This window comes from Hydra vulgaris, chromosome 09, assembly GCF_038396675.1.
Source record: "Hydra vulgaris chromosome 09, alternate assembly HydraT2T_AEP".
Classification (NCBI taxonomy): domain Eukaryota; kingdom Metazoa; phylum Cnidaria; class Hydrozoa; order Anthoathecata; family Hydridae; genus Hydra; species Hydra vulgaris.
In genome coordinates this window covers 27,012,291-27,027,500 of record NC_088928.1, presented here as the reverse complement: position 1 = coordinate 27,027,500, position 15,210 = coordinate 27,012,291, and the positions used below count along the sequence as shown (strand labels likewise).

The 15,210-nt window shown below is 28.8% G+C and overlaps 2 protein-coding genes across 8 annotated transcripts in view; one reads left to right on the top strand and one right to left on the bottom strand.

Annotated features, from left to right (window-relative positions):
* The window catches only part of LOC100214612 (F-box/WD repeat-containing protein 7), a 38,038-nt gene extending 26,155 nt beyond the window's left edge, over positions 1-11,883 (bottom strand). For both annotated transcript variants that reach the window (XM_065805199.1, XM_065805200.1), the window contains exons 1-7: positions 10,773-11,883; positions 10,486-10,587; positions 9,797-9,873; positions 9,635-9,686; positions 8,313-8,381; positions 8,078-8,166; positions 7,358-7,440 (exon numbers count right to left, since the gene is read on the bottom strand). In XM_065805199.1, the coding sequence (XP_065661271.1) occupies positions 7,358-7,440; positions 8,078-8,166; positions 8,313-8,381; positions 9,635-9,686; positions 9,797-9,873; positions 10,486-10,587; positions 10,773-11,864 (1,564 nt within the window). In that variant the 5' untranslated portion in view covers positions 11,865-11,883. The remainder of the gene's footprint in view (positions 1-7,357; positions 7,441-8,077; positions 8,167-8,312; positions 8,382-9,634; positions 9,687-9,796; positions 9,874-10,485; positions 10,588-10,772) is intronic.
* A 770-nt stretch (positions 11,884-12,653) lies between these two features.
* Positions 12,654-15,210, top strand: part of LOC101238567 (denticleless protein homolog) — a 60,522-nt gene continuing 57,965 nt past the window's right edge. For 2 of the 6 annotated variants that reach the window (XM_065805198.1, XM_065805197.1), the window contains exon 1: positions 12,724-12,862. Coding sequence is in view for 3 of the 6 variants with exons in the window: in XM_065805193.1 (XP_065661265.1) it covers positions 12,796-12,862 (67 nt within the window). In the remaining 3 variants the exon portion in view is untranslated. Of the gene's footprint in view, positions 12,863-15,210 lie in introns of all 6 variants that reach the window. The other 4 variants (XM_065805193.1, XM_065805196.1, XM_065805194.1 and 1 more) reach the window with 4 other exon arrangements.

The following is a 15,210-nucleotide window of genomic DNA, read 5'->3' as shown; positions in this document are numbered from 1 at the left end:
ATTATCTCCTTATGAGGGTACAGCTCTAAAACTCAGTTTTATGGTTCTGAGGCCGGCTGGTAGTCAGGTTTCCCGAACTCTGTGGTAGCTCTCAGAGAGGCTGATTCCATCAACAGCTGAAAAATATCAAAGTATTAACAGTGCCATGTTGCGCATGGATGGTGTCCCTGTTTGTACTTTTGGTGTGTATTGCGGAGGCCACATTTGGAGCCCTTTGTTACGGCTTAGGGTTTATTAGTAGTAATGAGGCAATTGCTTGGGCTATTAAACAGTGTTCTGAGTACTATCTATGCTTTGAGTCAAGTTCTTCAATCTAATTTAAAAATGAATAAAGTACCAAAAACTATAAAACACAAAAAACCATCATCATCACCAAGTTTTCTAAACTTATCATTCACTAATATTCGTGGTCTTCGAAGTAACTTTTCTTCTGTTGAGTCTTATCTCTTGCAAAGTTCACCAGACCTACTTGCTCTTTGTGAGACTAGTTTGAGTTCGGCTGTCTCATCTTGTGATCTTAGTGTTGATGGTTATCTTCATCTGATTCGTAAAGACTCCAATAGCCACATGCTTGGCCTGGGCATTTACATTCGTAAGAATTCACCTGTTTGTCGTGAAACTAGGTTTGAATCCACAGACTATTCTTTCATGTGCTTTCGTTTAGCACCACTTCACGCTATTGCCTTTCTCTTTGTTCTATATCGATCTCCTTCATCTCAGGACTGTACACTTTTTGATCTTATTTCTGATCATATTGACCAAGCCCTCTCTCTTTATCCATCAGCTAATATAGTTGTTGTCGGTGACTTTATTGCTCACCACTCTGAATGGCTTGGCTCTAGTGTCAGTGACTCTGCAGGCATTAAAGCCCACAACTTTTGCCTTTCTCAATCCCTAACTCAAATAGTCAACTTTCCAACTCGCTTTCCTGACAACCCTAATCATTTACCTTCTCTACTCGACTTATGTCTTGTTTCTGATCCTAGTCAGTGCTCAGTTTCTCCACATTCACCCTTAGGTGCTTCTGATCACAGTTTGATCTCTTTAAAACTAATATCTCATTCTTCTTCATCACCTGAATACCCCTACTATCGAACCTCTTACAACTACAGTAAAGCTGACTGGGATTCTTTCCGTGATTTTCTTCGTGATGGCCCTTGGGTAGAAATCTTTCAACTTCCTGTCGACAAATGTGCTTCTTATATAACTTCGTGGATTCAGGCTGGCATGGAATCTTTTATTCCCTCTCGACGATTCCAGGTCAAGCCTCACTCTCCTCCATGGTTTTCCTCACACTGTGCTGCTGCGATTGCCAATCGAAACCGTTACTTCCATATTTATCAGCAAAACAATTCTCCAGAAAACAGACGTCTTTTCATTACTGCTAGAAACAACTGTAAAAAGGTTTTGTCTAACGCCAAAACCCGCTATTCTCAGGTCATGAAATCTCGTATCTCATCTCAAAAATTAGGCTCTCGTGACTTCTGGAGAATCTTTAATAATATCAATAATAAGGGCAAATCTATAACTCCACCTCTCTTGTATGGTTCAGACTTTGTCACCTCACCTAAAGACAAAGCCGAACTGTTTGCTAAAAACTTTTCATCAATATCATCTCTTGATTCCACTAATTGCGTTCTACCTGATATTGCCAACAAACAGGTTGATTCATTGCTTGACATTCATATCACTTCAGCATCTGTATCTAAAGTGATTTCCTGTCTAGACTCTTCTACAGCTTGTGGCCCAGACAACATACCTGTTATTGTCTTGCAGAAGTGTTCTCCAGAGCTGTCGTCTATACTCTCAAAACTATTCAACAAGTGCTTATCAGAGTCTTGTTTTCCAGCCTGCTGGAAAGCCGCATCTGTTATCCCTATCTTCAAAAATTCTGGGGAGCGATCTGATTCGTCTAACTACCGTCCCATAAGTCTTCTTCCTATCATAAGCAAGGTTTTTGAATCTTTAATTAACAAACACTTAATTTCTCATCTTGAATCTAATAACTTACTTTCTGACCATCAATATGGATTTTGATCTTCTCGTTCTACAGTTGATTTGCTAACAGTAATAACTGACAGGTTTTATCGTGCATTAGATGAAGGTGGAGAGGTTAAGGCCATCGCTCTTGACATTTCAAAAGCGTTTGATAAAGTTTGGCATGCTGGTCTTCTCCATAAGCTTTCTTCTTATGGTGTATCCGGCAACATCTTTAAGATCATTGAATCCTTCCTTTCCAATCGTAGCATAAAAGTTGTCCTCGATGGACAACACTCTTCTTCTTATTCTGTAACTTCAGGGGTTCCTCAAGGTTCTATCCTTGGCCCTATACTCTTTTTAATTTACATTAACGATCTTCCAGATATTTTCACATCTAAGGTGGCATTGTTTGCTGATGATACTACCATTTATTCTTGTCGTGATAAGAAACCAACACCCTCTGATTGCCTGGAGGGGGCATTTGAGCTTGAAAAGGATCTCACTTCTGCTACAGCATGGGGCTCACAGTGGCTGGTGAACTTTAATTCAGATAAAACTCAATTTTTTTCAGCCAATCGTTATTGCAATAATTTAGATCTTCCTATATTTATGAACGGTGATGTACTCGATGAGTCACCTACTCTTCATCTTCTAGGATTAACTCTTACTTCCAATCTTTCTTGGAAACCATATATCAAATCGGTTGCAAAATTAGCATCTGCTAAGGTTGCATCTCTTTATCGAGCTCGCCACTTTCTTACTCTGGATTCTATTCTCTACCTCTATAAATCTCAAATCCGGCCTTGTATGGAATACTGTTGCCATATCTGGGGCGGATCTTCTAATGATGCCCTTTCTCTTTTAGACAAGGTGCAAAAACGCATTGTAAACATAGTTGGACCTGCTCTTGCAGCCAACCTTCAACCATTATCACATCGTCGTAATGTTGCTTCTCTTTCTCTTTTCTACAAATACTATAATGGGCACTGCTCGAAAGAGCTAGCGTCTCTTGTGCCATCTACTAAAATTCATTCTCGTGTTACTCGTCATTCAATTAAGTGTCATCCTTTTTCTGTGACTGTTCCTAAGTGCTCCAAAAACGCTTATTCGTCTAGTTTTTTTCCTCGAACATCAGCTCTTTGGAATTCCCTTCCTTCATCTTGCTTTCCTGATTCATATAATTTGCAATCTTTTAAATCGTCCGTCAATCGTTATCTTGCTCTACAATCTTCATCTTTTCTCTTACAGTAACTTCCAACTTTAATTAGTGGCTGCTTGCAGCCTTGTTGGAAGCGAAGATGTTTAAAAAAAAAAAAAAAAAAAAAAAAACATACATACATATATATATATATATATATATATACATATATATATATATATATATCAATCCTCGGAAAGAGTAAAAATGAGGTCGGCAATAATTTGCCGACCTCTAAAAGATTGAGGTTAATTACAAAAAAAGAAGTTTAAATTTATTTACAAATTAATCATTTTTAAAAAAAACGCAAATTTAATTGACCAGTATGTTTTTAAAAACATTCTAACTGTTTTTAATAATATAAACAATGTTTTTATTTTTATTTTTTTTACCGTAAATCATGCACCGAGTGTTGCAACATTGTCTATCTTATAGCCTGACTCGCAACGGAGTGCTGCTACATCGACTGACAAATAGTCTAACTCGCAACAGAGTGCTGCTACATTGACTATCTTTCAGTGTGACTCCAAATTGCCTTTGTAATTTATAAGGTTATAATGGTTATTTCATAAAATAATGATAAAAAACATGAAAAAATGATTATACCACGCATATTAAAATGCACGTAAAAACATGGTAATATTGCATATATTAGAAAAAGCCACTTGTCCAATATAACATGCACACACAAGTTTATTTTACTTTGAAATAGAACAAAAAATGCACCGCAAAGTTTACATTAACTGGCCTCAAAACAAGAAATATTTAAAAAAGAAAATATACTGAAAATAGGGGCAAACAAATATTTAAATGATCGTAATTAAATAATATTTTGATACAAAAACTATACAAACATCTAAACCAACAAAAAATAAAAAATAAAAATTTCTGTAGAAACATCAAAATTATTAATAGCTGTTCAATATTGTGTACTGGGGTTATGAATTTTTTTTCAACCTCATGCTCCAGTACTGTAGTTTGATAAACTTTTACCTATAAAGCATGAAATGAACTATTATTTGCATATCTTTTGAAAAAAGTTCACCCAGCCATTAAAAAATTAATTTTGACATAAGTACTACTATGTATTCAAATGTATTTAGAATGTCATAGTCATGTAATACAATAAATTTCAATCCAACAATGACTCAGACTGTTGACCTTGCTCTTGGACGGATGGCTCTCATTTCCAGTGATTTTTCAAAAAGCTTAAAGCCTTTTGTATGGATTCAGTACTTCAGCCAAGTTTTAAAGTTGTTTTTGTTGTACAGTTGGTTTGTAAACCAATGGTCTACCCAGCCATACGATATAAATCAAAATACTCTCTGCAGAACTGTCCTTGATGAAGGAATTAAAGTGAAGGCCAGGATCACTAGTATAGCTCTGGAATTCCACCTTGCATTGCTGATGTTGGATAATTTCTGAAACCTGATCAATGGAAAATGTTCCTTTTCATCAAAAAATCGAAACACTTGAGTGAGATGAAATAAAAATTTCATATCATTTCTCCAGCCTGATGTTTTAAAAAATTACTTCTATTCCGTTATCAAACTGTGTTTTCAGTTAGTTGTTCTTACTCCTTCAACAGTTATACAAATGGATATTCGATGTTCAGTGATTGTGAAACATATTTCTATCTAATGCATGGTGTTGACAACTGATAAACTGAGGTTTGTTGATGGGTTTTTCTGTAAACATTCATTGCAATATTACAACAACACCATTCTTTTTTCCAGTGTTAACACTGGTGGCGTCAATGAATTTCACTTATGGAATTCAATAACGCTGGTGGCGTTATTGAATTCCATAAGTGAAATTCATTGAGGACTTTACAAATTCCTTGAGCAATAGTTTTGCCATCTACCAAGCCCAGGACCAATTTGATTTCTCTTCTTTTATTTTTAGGACTACCCTGCTATCTACCAAGCCCAGGACATACAATTTGATTTCTCTTCTTTCATCTTTAAGGATGATCACTTAACAATCGATTCGGTTGATGTACTTGCCATCAAAGTGTAAGGACCAACTTTCCATATGCAACTTTTAAATCATTTCATTTTTTCAGCTTGATTGCCTCTTTGATTGCTGACTTTTAAATAGCTGATTGACATGGAGTTTGAATGTCAATGCCTTCGCGAGCCAATTGCTTGCATATGTTAGCAGCTTTGTTTGTTGATACTCTTGTGTAGGTCACCAGATTAACTGCAATTTTGCTTTTATGATGTTTTCTGCTTGGTGTAGGAGTAGTCTCTTCTTCTATTTTTTCATATTCACTATCGTCAGCCTCAGAGTCATAATCATTAAAACCAGGATAGTAAGATGATGAATTAGATGTAAGATGATGAATTAGATAAATAGATGACCTATTAGAAAGTTTTTGTTTTAGAGGGATGGATCATTTCTTTACTGGCTGCTTGGCCTGTAGAGTATTCCATTGTTCCTTTGCTTTCCACTTGGAGATGGTACAATTGCTTGTCCTCGGAAGATAACCCTGTTTCATCCACTTTAGTGATATCAAAAATTTCATCAAGGGGTTCGTAGCTTCCCCTCTTGACACATTTATCATAACATTTCAGTACTTTATCAAGCTTTGCTCGTATAACTAGATCAGATACATGAAAAAATTCAGTTTATTCTTCCACAATTTGGTGACTTCTTTGGAAATTTCCGCTATTTACTCTTTTCTTCCTTTGATTTTTGGTCTAAGAAAATGGTAGCGTCTGATAATTTGCTTTTGGAGAGGCATTCTGCACTCTTCTTCCAGTGAATATTCTTCTAAAGGGCCCATTCTTCTTCTTTTATAAGAGTCTTCAAATTTTACCAGATTATTGGTCCAGACATCCTTGTTCTTCTGAATGCTACTATTGCTAGGCTTGCATGTTGCCATGTGTTACTTCTGTAATAACTATAAAATTAGATAAGCAGCTATATATACACAGTCTAAATTGTTTTAAAATATTCTAAATTGTTCCAGAATGTTCTAAATTGTTCTGGAATATTCTAAATTGTTCTAGAATATTCTTAATTGTTCCAGAATGTTCTAAATTGTTTCAGAATGTTCTAAATTGTTCTAGAATATTCTTAATTGTTCCAGAATGTTCTAAAGTTGTCTAAAATATTCTGGAATTTTCCAAAATGTTCTAAAGTTCTAAACACTTCTAATCTATACAAGTTTTAAATGATTTTCAGCAAAGCCACACGTATTAGTAGTAGCAGTAACAAGATTAAATAAATGACGATTCGTAATTTTATTTGCAGGGTGACCTTTTTTTACAACCTAGAGGAATTGAACATGTTTTCAATGTTTTCTAACAAAAGTTCATCGATTTATGACAGGAAATTATTTTTTTTTAAAAAGTCAAAAAGTCATAACTCTACTGTGTACTCAAAGTTAAAAGAAAAATTTTTCAGATGTGCTTTGTGAGTGCTACTATATACCAAATTATAAAAATTTCTATTATAAATTTTGGAAGGCAGTTTCAAAAAAAATTTGTTGATTAAAAAATTTAAAATCTTAAAAATCAAGTAAACATGTTAATGTTGATATGCCAACAGAAGGTGGAGTGAGGAGTTTGAATTTTAACTATTAAAAAAGTATCTGATAAAACTTTTGCAGTGTAAATAATATTGCGCTTTAAAATTTGTTAAAATAAATATTTTGAAATTTATTAAATAAATTTGAATTTAAAATTTTGTATTTAAATCATTTTTGAAAAAAACGTATAAAACATTTAGTGTAATGATGTTGTAGTTTAACATTATAAGTAAGATAATTTAATATAAATTGAAAGCTTATTGGCAAAACATTTCTAAAGAAGAGGATTTACAAAAACAAATACACTAAAATCTTTATCTAAACAACTTCCATTATTTCTAAAATACATTTTTTAGTTAACCTGAATTTTATATTTTTATTATATTTTGCATAATTGAATAATAAACAATAACTGACAGTTATATACACAAAGTTTATTCATATGATTATAATTAAAAGAACCTCTTTCAGTTCTTTTAGTTATAAGTAACAAACAAAATCATAGATAGCATGACCAGAGCCACAAATTTGATTATTATAAATTACTAAGTGACAAATGAACAGTACAACATATAAAAACTTAAAAAAATTCTTAGACACATTTAATGGGAAAAAATTGTCTAATAAAGTTTAAGAGTAAATACCTGTGTGTCCAGATAAGGTTTTCAACAAACACCATGTATGTCTCTGAACTATGCATATAGATTTATCATGTGATCCAGTTATTCTAAATTATTGAGATTCAAAGATATAAACCCTGAAAATTTAAATCAAATCAAGTAAAAATAATAACATTTAAACATAATTTTTAAATTTTCATATTCAGCTACTTTACAAAGATTGAGGATTAAAACATTTTGGCACATTGAAATGTAATTTGATATTTTTTACTAAATATCTGTTTTTCAAATATTGAAACCTACTGAAGGCTAGGGTCAAGACTCATATGGAAGAGATTAATAATTTATATATTTAATAAATTTTTTTTTTCCCCTATTTCAACCTAATAACCTCAAAAAAAATTTTGACAAGCATATTAAAGAACTTGTTATTTATGATTTACATTATGTACCACTAAAGTAGCCACTAAAAATTAAGTTTTGGTGACCACTAAAAATTAAGCTCTATAGAGCCTAATTTTTAAGGCATCATCAGAATACAATTTTTAGTGGTCACTAGATCTAGTGACCACTAAAAATTGTATTCTGATGATGCCTTAAAAAGTAAATTCTGGTAATCACTAAAAATTTTAATTTGGTAAAACTAAAGAGTACCAAAAAAAACAAACATTTTGATAAAAAAAAGAAAAAATTAAATTAAAAAAAACTTTGTATAAATAGAAAATAAATGCTTTTAACACTTACAAAATGTCTCCATAAATCTCTAGACATGACACACATCCTGTGTGAATAGTTAATGTCTTAATATGAGATAAATTGCTTACATCCCAAATCTAAAAGCATTAAATTTATGTTTTATATGTCTTGTAAAATAATCTAAAATTTAAATCAAGTAAACAAAAAATCAATGTATTAAAAATAACAATTATAAGGTTATTAAATAAAAATAAATAGTAACTATGAAAAACTTTTTCATTACCATCACTGTTGTATCCCATGAGCCTGTTACAATATATAAATCATCGAATTGCAGACATCGAACACCACCCTTCGATGTAAAATATTAAATTACTTTTCAATTTAAAAAGGTTTTATTAAGTAAAACATTTCAAATTATTAACACCAAAAAAATTTATTACAGAAAACATGAAACCTTTTAAATTCATTTTAGATGAAATTAGAAATTGTTTTTTTAACAAATATATCATTCTTATTTTCTTTAAAAACATTTACTAATATATTGTTTTTTTTTTTTTTAATAAATATTTACTTATATATTATTGTTAATTTTTTTAAAGACATTTAGCAATATTATTGTAAAATACACTAATTTATATCTTCAAAATCTTTGTCATATTTTCTTTTCAGATTTTGTCATTAAATGGTCCAAAATTTATTTAAAAACTTGAACTAAGTAAAAAATAGTTAGCAGAGTTTTTTTATAAAAACATGAAATACATAAGATAATGTTATGAATTATTATTATTATCATTATTATCATTATTATTATTATTAAATTTATTCAATAACAGAAAATCCCATGAAGCAAGGAAAGTGACCAATAATGAAAAATGTAAGAATCTGAACATAAACACACTTCCAAACGTGAAATAAAAGTATTAAATAGTTTTTGCTAAAAGTAAATGAAAATATCTGTCAAAGCTGTAACACAGTTACATAAAAATGTTTTATGAGCTAAAAAGACCAACAACTGATTCAAATTGTGCAAAGGCAAGAGCTAGTTATGGTAATTTGAAGGCAATGGCCAGTTATGGTAATTTGATCCATTTAACTTTACTTATGCCATGGCAAATTTTCTAATAAATATAAAATATTTATCCAATATTACAAGAGCAATCAAATTAAAAGCATCAACAGCTCCTCTGGTATATACTCTTTCAACAAAATTTTCCACTTTGACAATTAACAATGCCATCAAGATTTAAAAAAAGAGCTTTGTTGTTTAGAATAAAATTTGCTCAAAAAATCAGCATCTAATTAATCTTCAATAATTTAATCGACAAACTTTCTTTGCTAGGAATGGTCAATATTTTATTAATTGAACTTTGTAAGTAAGAGACACAGATCACTTGTTAGCACTGTAGAGAGCTTCCTGAAATTAAAAACTCTTTCACACAATATTGTTATAATGTTCCAACACTTTACCCTACATAATTTGTTAGTAGTAAGTTTGTATTAATATTCATAACAACAAGAATAATGGGAATAAAAATTTTAATGTATAAACTTGTTGATGTATAAACTCATGGAGGAAAATAATTGAATAAAACAAAATTATACCTGATGCCCGGTGAGCTTAAAAAAATTCTTCCCACTTCGAATGTCCCAAAGCCTTAAAAATAATTACATTTTATACTAAAAAAAAGAAATGTTTGTTAAAAAATTATATTACAAACTAATATAACACACTCTATCCAGCAAGTTCAATTAGATGATTTTTACCTAACAGACATATCTTTAGATCCAGTTATTACACGTTTTGCATCAAACTGAACACACAAAACTGCATCAGTGTGAGCCTGCATAAAATAACAAAATAACCTTTTAAAATTATGTTAACATTTTTATAAATCAAGAGTTAAATTCAATTATTAATAATATCCGGTAATTTATTGCTTCAAGTATTGGTACTAATAAAATCTTTTTTTAACTCTTAATGATTATTTTCTTATTACTTTAGAACTTTATACAACTTAAAAGTTTTGCATTTTATTATGTCATGTATATGGCATTATATGAAACTATTTAGTTAAACAAACTTTTTATGTATATAAATGCATATTATCTACTCAAAAAATCAGAATATAATTTTTTTTTTTAACCACAGTTTTTCTCTAACTGTTATTAATTTTTATTTTGTTCATTCTCTTTTCTTTTCAGCTTTACAATTGTGAAATATCCAGATTTATGCAAAATAAAAAAAGTAATTAAAAATATTTAAAAACTTATTTAAGTTGGTATATATAAAGATACTATGTCATTAAGTTGCACAATATTATTATATTAATGTGTTTGTTGTTTTATACTTTTAATAATGTTGTTAATATTGCTTTAATATCTTCAAAATAAAATTAATTCAAAAGTATTTCAAACAAAAATATATAAAACACATATTAAAAAAATTACATTACTTCTAATTCCCTGACATACTTTAAAGACTTTAGGCCATTAATTGTAACTTCAGTGAATTTATGCATTAGTTTAGTTTTTAACGAGTCTTGGTGTTTTATACTCTTAAATAATAAAAATACAATATTTTTTTAATTATGTCAACAAATTTACAAAAAACATATAAAACCAAAAATAATTACACACTGTTTTATTATTTATAAAACGCATAAAACCTAAGAAATAATTACTCTCTTATAAATAATAAATTATTTATCAAATACATAAGACTTAAAAAATAATTACTCACTGTTTTATTTAACAACTGAGATAGTCGTACATCATCATCAGATTTTATATGATTAATAAGATCTTCACTATAATTAGTTCTTACGTCGTATGCATTTTTGGAATACTTTTTTAGACTTTTTGGCTTTTTCTTTGTTTGAAGGACAATAATACATTCAGAACTTTTACTAGGCTGTGCTTTATAAGGTTCATTCACTGCAGTGGAGAATTCTGTTTTTCCGTGTGGTTCTTTATCTTCATCATGCTCAACTTGTTTCAAACTTTGAACTAAATTATCAATATATATGTTATTTTTGGAACTCTTTTCTTCAGTGTTATCTGAATCAATATTACAAGCTACATCAAGGTTTTTTAGCTGATTGTTTGATAACAATTCTATTTTTTTATCTGTATCAAAAATATTTGTTATTTGAAAAAGATATTCACAAATATTTTTTTGATTGGCAAATTTGTAAAGTCTTTTTGTGTGGCATTTTTTATTTTGTGCATGAAGCACCAAACTTTCCCAATGTTTGCAAACTTGAGAAACACTTAGCAAATCTGTTTGATCTAAAAGCTGAAAACACTGAATTAAAAACTTGTCTGGTAGCATACTTTTTCTTTTCTTTAGATAATGTTGAATTATATTAGTTAAGTAAATTAAATCAAATACTTCACTTTTACTGATTATTTTTAAAAATGTTTCCATTTTAGAATTCCATGAAAAATATTCTTTTATTTTATTATACTCAAAACAAGCTAGAGAGGCTAGGCCCTGTTTGTATAAATACTCATTTGAAAAAACTATATGTTTCTTTAAACCATCATTAGAAGTATTATTTTTTAATATACTTTTTTTGTTACATACTCCATAAAAGTTTAAATGAAAATTAGAAAGCAATTGGTTTTTCAATTCTTCAATAGCAACTGTTTCATAATCTCTATGTAAAACAGGTTCAAGAATAGTAGATAAAATTTCTAAGATTTCTGAAGGACATTCTTTTATAAACATTTTGATAAAATAGTGTTTTCTTGAAATATTTTGAAACAATTCAGAAAGATTTTTTTTAACTAATATTGTTTTAGTTGATTCTTTTGTACTCTGTGCAAGCATTTTATTAAGCTGTAATAAAAAAATATATACATAAAAAAGCATTACAAAATTAGATTAAATAATAATAATAATAAAAAAATAAAAACTATAAAACATTATGTTACTCTTTCATAACAAAAATTTTTTATAAGTTTTTGACAATTTTTTTGGTTACAAACAATTTTTAAGATTTTTAAGATTTTATAAAATTTTAAACGAAGTTTTAAACACAAAAATATTTTTTTAAATTATTAACTTTCAAAGTTTATTAAAAAAAAATTCATTGTATATAAATTCTGTTGCGTTTATATACAACCAGCATTATATTTTCTAATATCTTTTAATATATATTTTTTTATTGTTTTGATATTTGTACTACTGACAACCTTAGACAAATGTTAATGTTGGAAGTAGATTTTTTAAAAATTTATGTTATAAAAATAGATAATTTAGATGTATCAGATTTATTAGACAGAGCGGACAAATTCTTCGTATTTTAAACGTTTTCAACTTATATGGTAAGAGTTTTATGTGAGTATTAATTTTATATTTATAAACTGCTTCAAACAAATCTCTTTCAAATATGAAAAACAGCCGGCTATTAATTGACTAAGCATAAGAATTTAAAAACTAATAATAGTAAACAATTAAATTTTATAATAATAATAATCATAATCATAAAGTATATTATACAATTTTTATAAAATTAGTATTTTTTTTTTGTTTTTTTTTGTTTACGTTTTTAAGTAACCATTTATTTACCAGATCAGTTATAGTTACCGCATTTATAAATTATTTCCGTTAATTTTCACCTTTCGTTAATTATTGTATTTACCATTGCTTTTAAAATCTCCATTTTCCGTTAAATTTAAATAAAAACTTTAAATGAAAACCGGTTTAAAGCGCGAAATGTTTGCTACTTTGTTTACATATTTATTTATATAGCATCACTATGCCTTCTGATATCAATTTTGTTTTAAGAAGAAGTTATGTTCCATTTATTACCTATCAAACTAAAGGTTTGTCATTGTTTTTACAAAAGTTTTTCATTTGGTCGTCGTGACCTTGTAAGTTACAATGTAACAATTGGGTTCTATCTTTACTTTTAGTAGTTTTGAGAAATAGTGATTTAAAAGATCAACCCATTACACTAGGTCTCTCAGTTCACTTAAAAGTATTACACCAAATATAAAAAATATTGTATATATGTACACATCCAATAATAACTTTTAAGATCCTTTTTGCATATAATAATATAATAACCATTATTGTATAAAGTGACTTTTTTTGAAGGTTATTATTTAATATGAATTTGCACTCAGTACAGTCGATGCGCCGTACCAGGACCATAATCATTAAAGTTCAATTTTTTTTATAGCTTTAATTATGATAGCAATTGCATTGCAAAACAAATTTATAGTATACAGCACAAAAGATGCATGTCCATCTTTTTTGACAATGCTACTTCATATTTATTTCCATTTATATTTCTAAAAATAAATAATAACATTAAAAATAAACAAAAGTTCCAATTTTATTGATCTTTTGAAATAATGTATAGTTATTTAATTAATTGAGGATCTTAAGCTTTAAAAACCTGTTTTCTTAAAACTGTCAGATATGGACAACTGTCTTTTGTGCTTTAAACCATTGATGTAGACTTTGACACTGTAATCCGATGTTTTGCCAAAAAACAGTACAGTGTTTAAATAAAATTAGTCTAATTCCTAAGGTTTCTAAACACAAAGATTGTAAACACAGTTAGAAAAGGGGAACACAAAATGATCTTGGGCCAGCACATTATTAGGTCCTCTTTGATAACTTAATACAACCAGGTCCTTTTATATTCAAGTTCCATTATAAGTTTTGAAGTTTAGTTCAGTCATTTTTATTTTACACAAACTGATTTTAATGATTCAAAAATAAAATAGGACACAAATTTCTTTTACATCAGCAAAATACTAACATAACTCTTTGAAAAAAAAAAGTATGTTTTTAACAAAACATGTTTATAAACATGCAAACATGACAATAAGTATTAACTTAAATAATTTGTAATGAAGTTAAGTAGCAATTGACATGATTTCTGAATTAAAACAAATATTAACGCCAAGTACATGTACAAAGAGTATGTTTATTATTGAAATACATTCTTTTTAGTTAAGATACATAACTTTGATCATACTAGGTTAATTACTACTTTATTCCAACATTTGCACAAAAATAGCTGTGACAAAATTGCTCATATTAACATTTTTTTTAGTTTTAGTATTTCAGTTTTTTCTGATTTAGCTTATATTTTCTTTTTGTTAATTCTGGGTTTGAGATGCAAAAGTTTATATCGGGTAAGGTTTCTTGCTGGTTTAAATGGCTGGTCGAACCCAAACAGTATTCTTAATTGAGCACTACGATAAATTTATAAACAACAAGGGCTCTATTGATATCAATGGTAACAAACTTTATATGCTCATGGTGTATCAGAAAATTTATCACATGGAATTGAATTTGAAATTGAATCACATGGAATTTTTTCCAAAAAGTGCAGCTGTCATTCCATGTGATAATATTAGTTATTGTAAGATTCTCCTTTACAATATTTTCAAAAATCCTTTTTACAGCTGAAGCAATGTCATTACCTGAGCTCCTGGATTTCAGTTCACTCTAAATAGCAAAGTACAATTGCTTTGACTTTGCTTCATAAGTTGTATGATTATACTTATTTAGTTTCCTTTAAAAAGTAACTTCTGTCTGTTCTTGGCAATAAAATAACATTTTATTAGAAGTTCCTGTCAAGGTTAAACATTACAAAACAAAATTGTGCCAACATTTTGTTCTATTAACAAGTATTCCTTATTGAGTTTCTATTGACTTCTTTCTATTTTCTAAATAAAACTGTTTGCAGTTTTATTTAGAAACACTAGACATAAGTCAAAAGATGGTGTATTATGCCTACAAGAAAAAAAAGTCTATCACTATAATGTTCATAGAAGATAAACCTGGAAAGCTTGTAAAAAGATAATAACTGACAAAATTTTAAAGAAAGTAGTGGATCACATTTAAAGTTTTTCAAGAATCAAACTAGGAATACTCGTTACAGAAATAAATGTGGACAAAATGTATGACCACTATTTGCAAGCACATTTACAAAAATGAGAGATTTGTATCTGTTAAACTGTACAAAATACAGTTTTTTAAATGTCTAGTTGCAAAGGGTTAATTCAAATACTATACATAGTTAAACAATATTAAACTAGTAACTTGGAATATGTCTTAAAATTTCCAATTTGTTTGCTATTGCATAATAAGGCTATAATTAAACTAAATATTGATGAAACTCACTATAGTATTCAAGAAACCATAAAAGCAC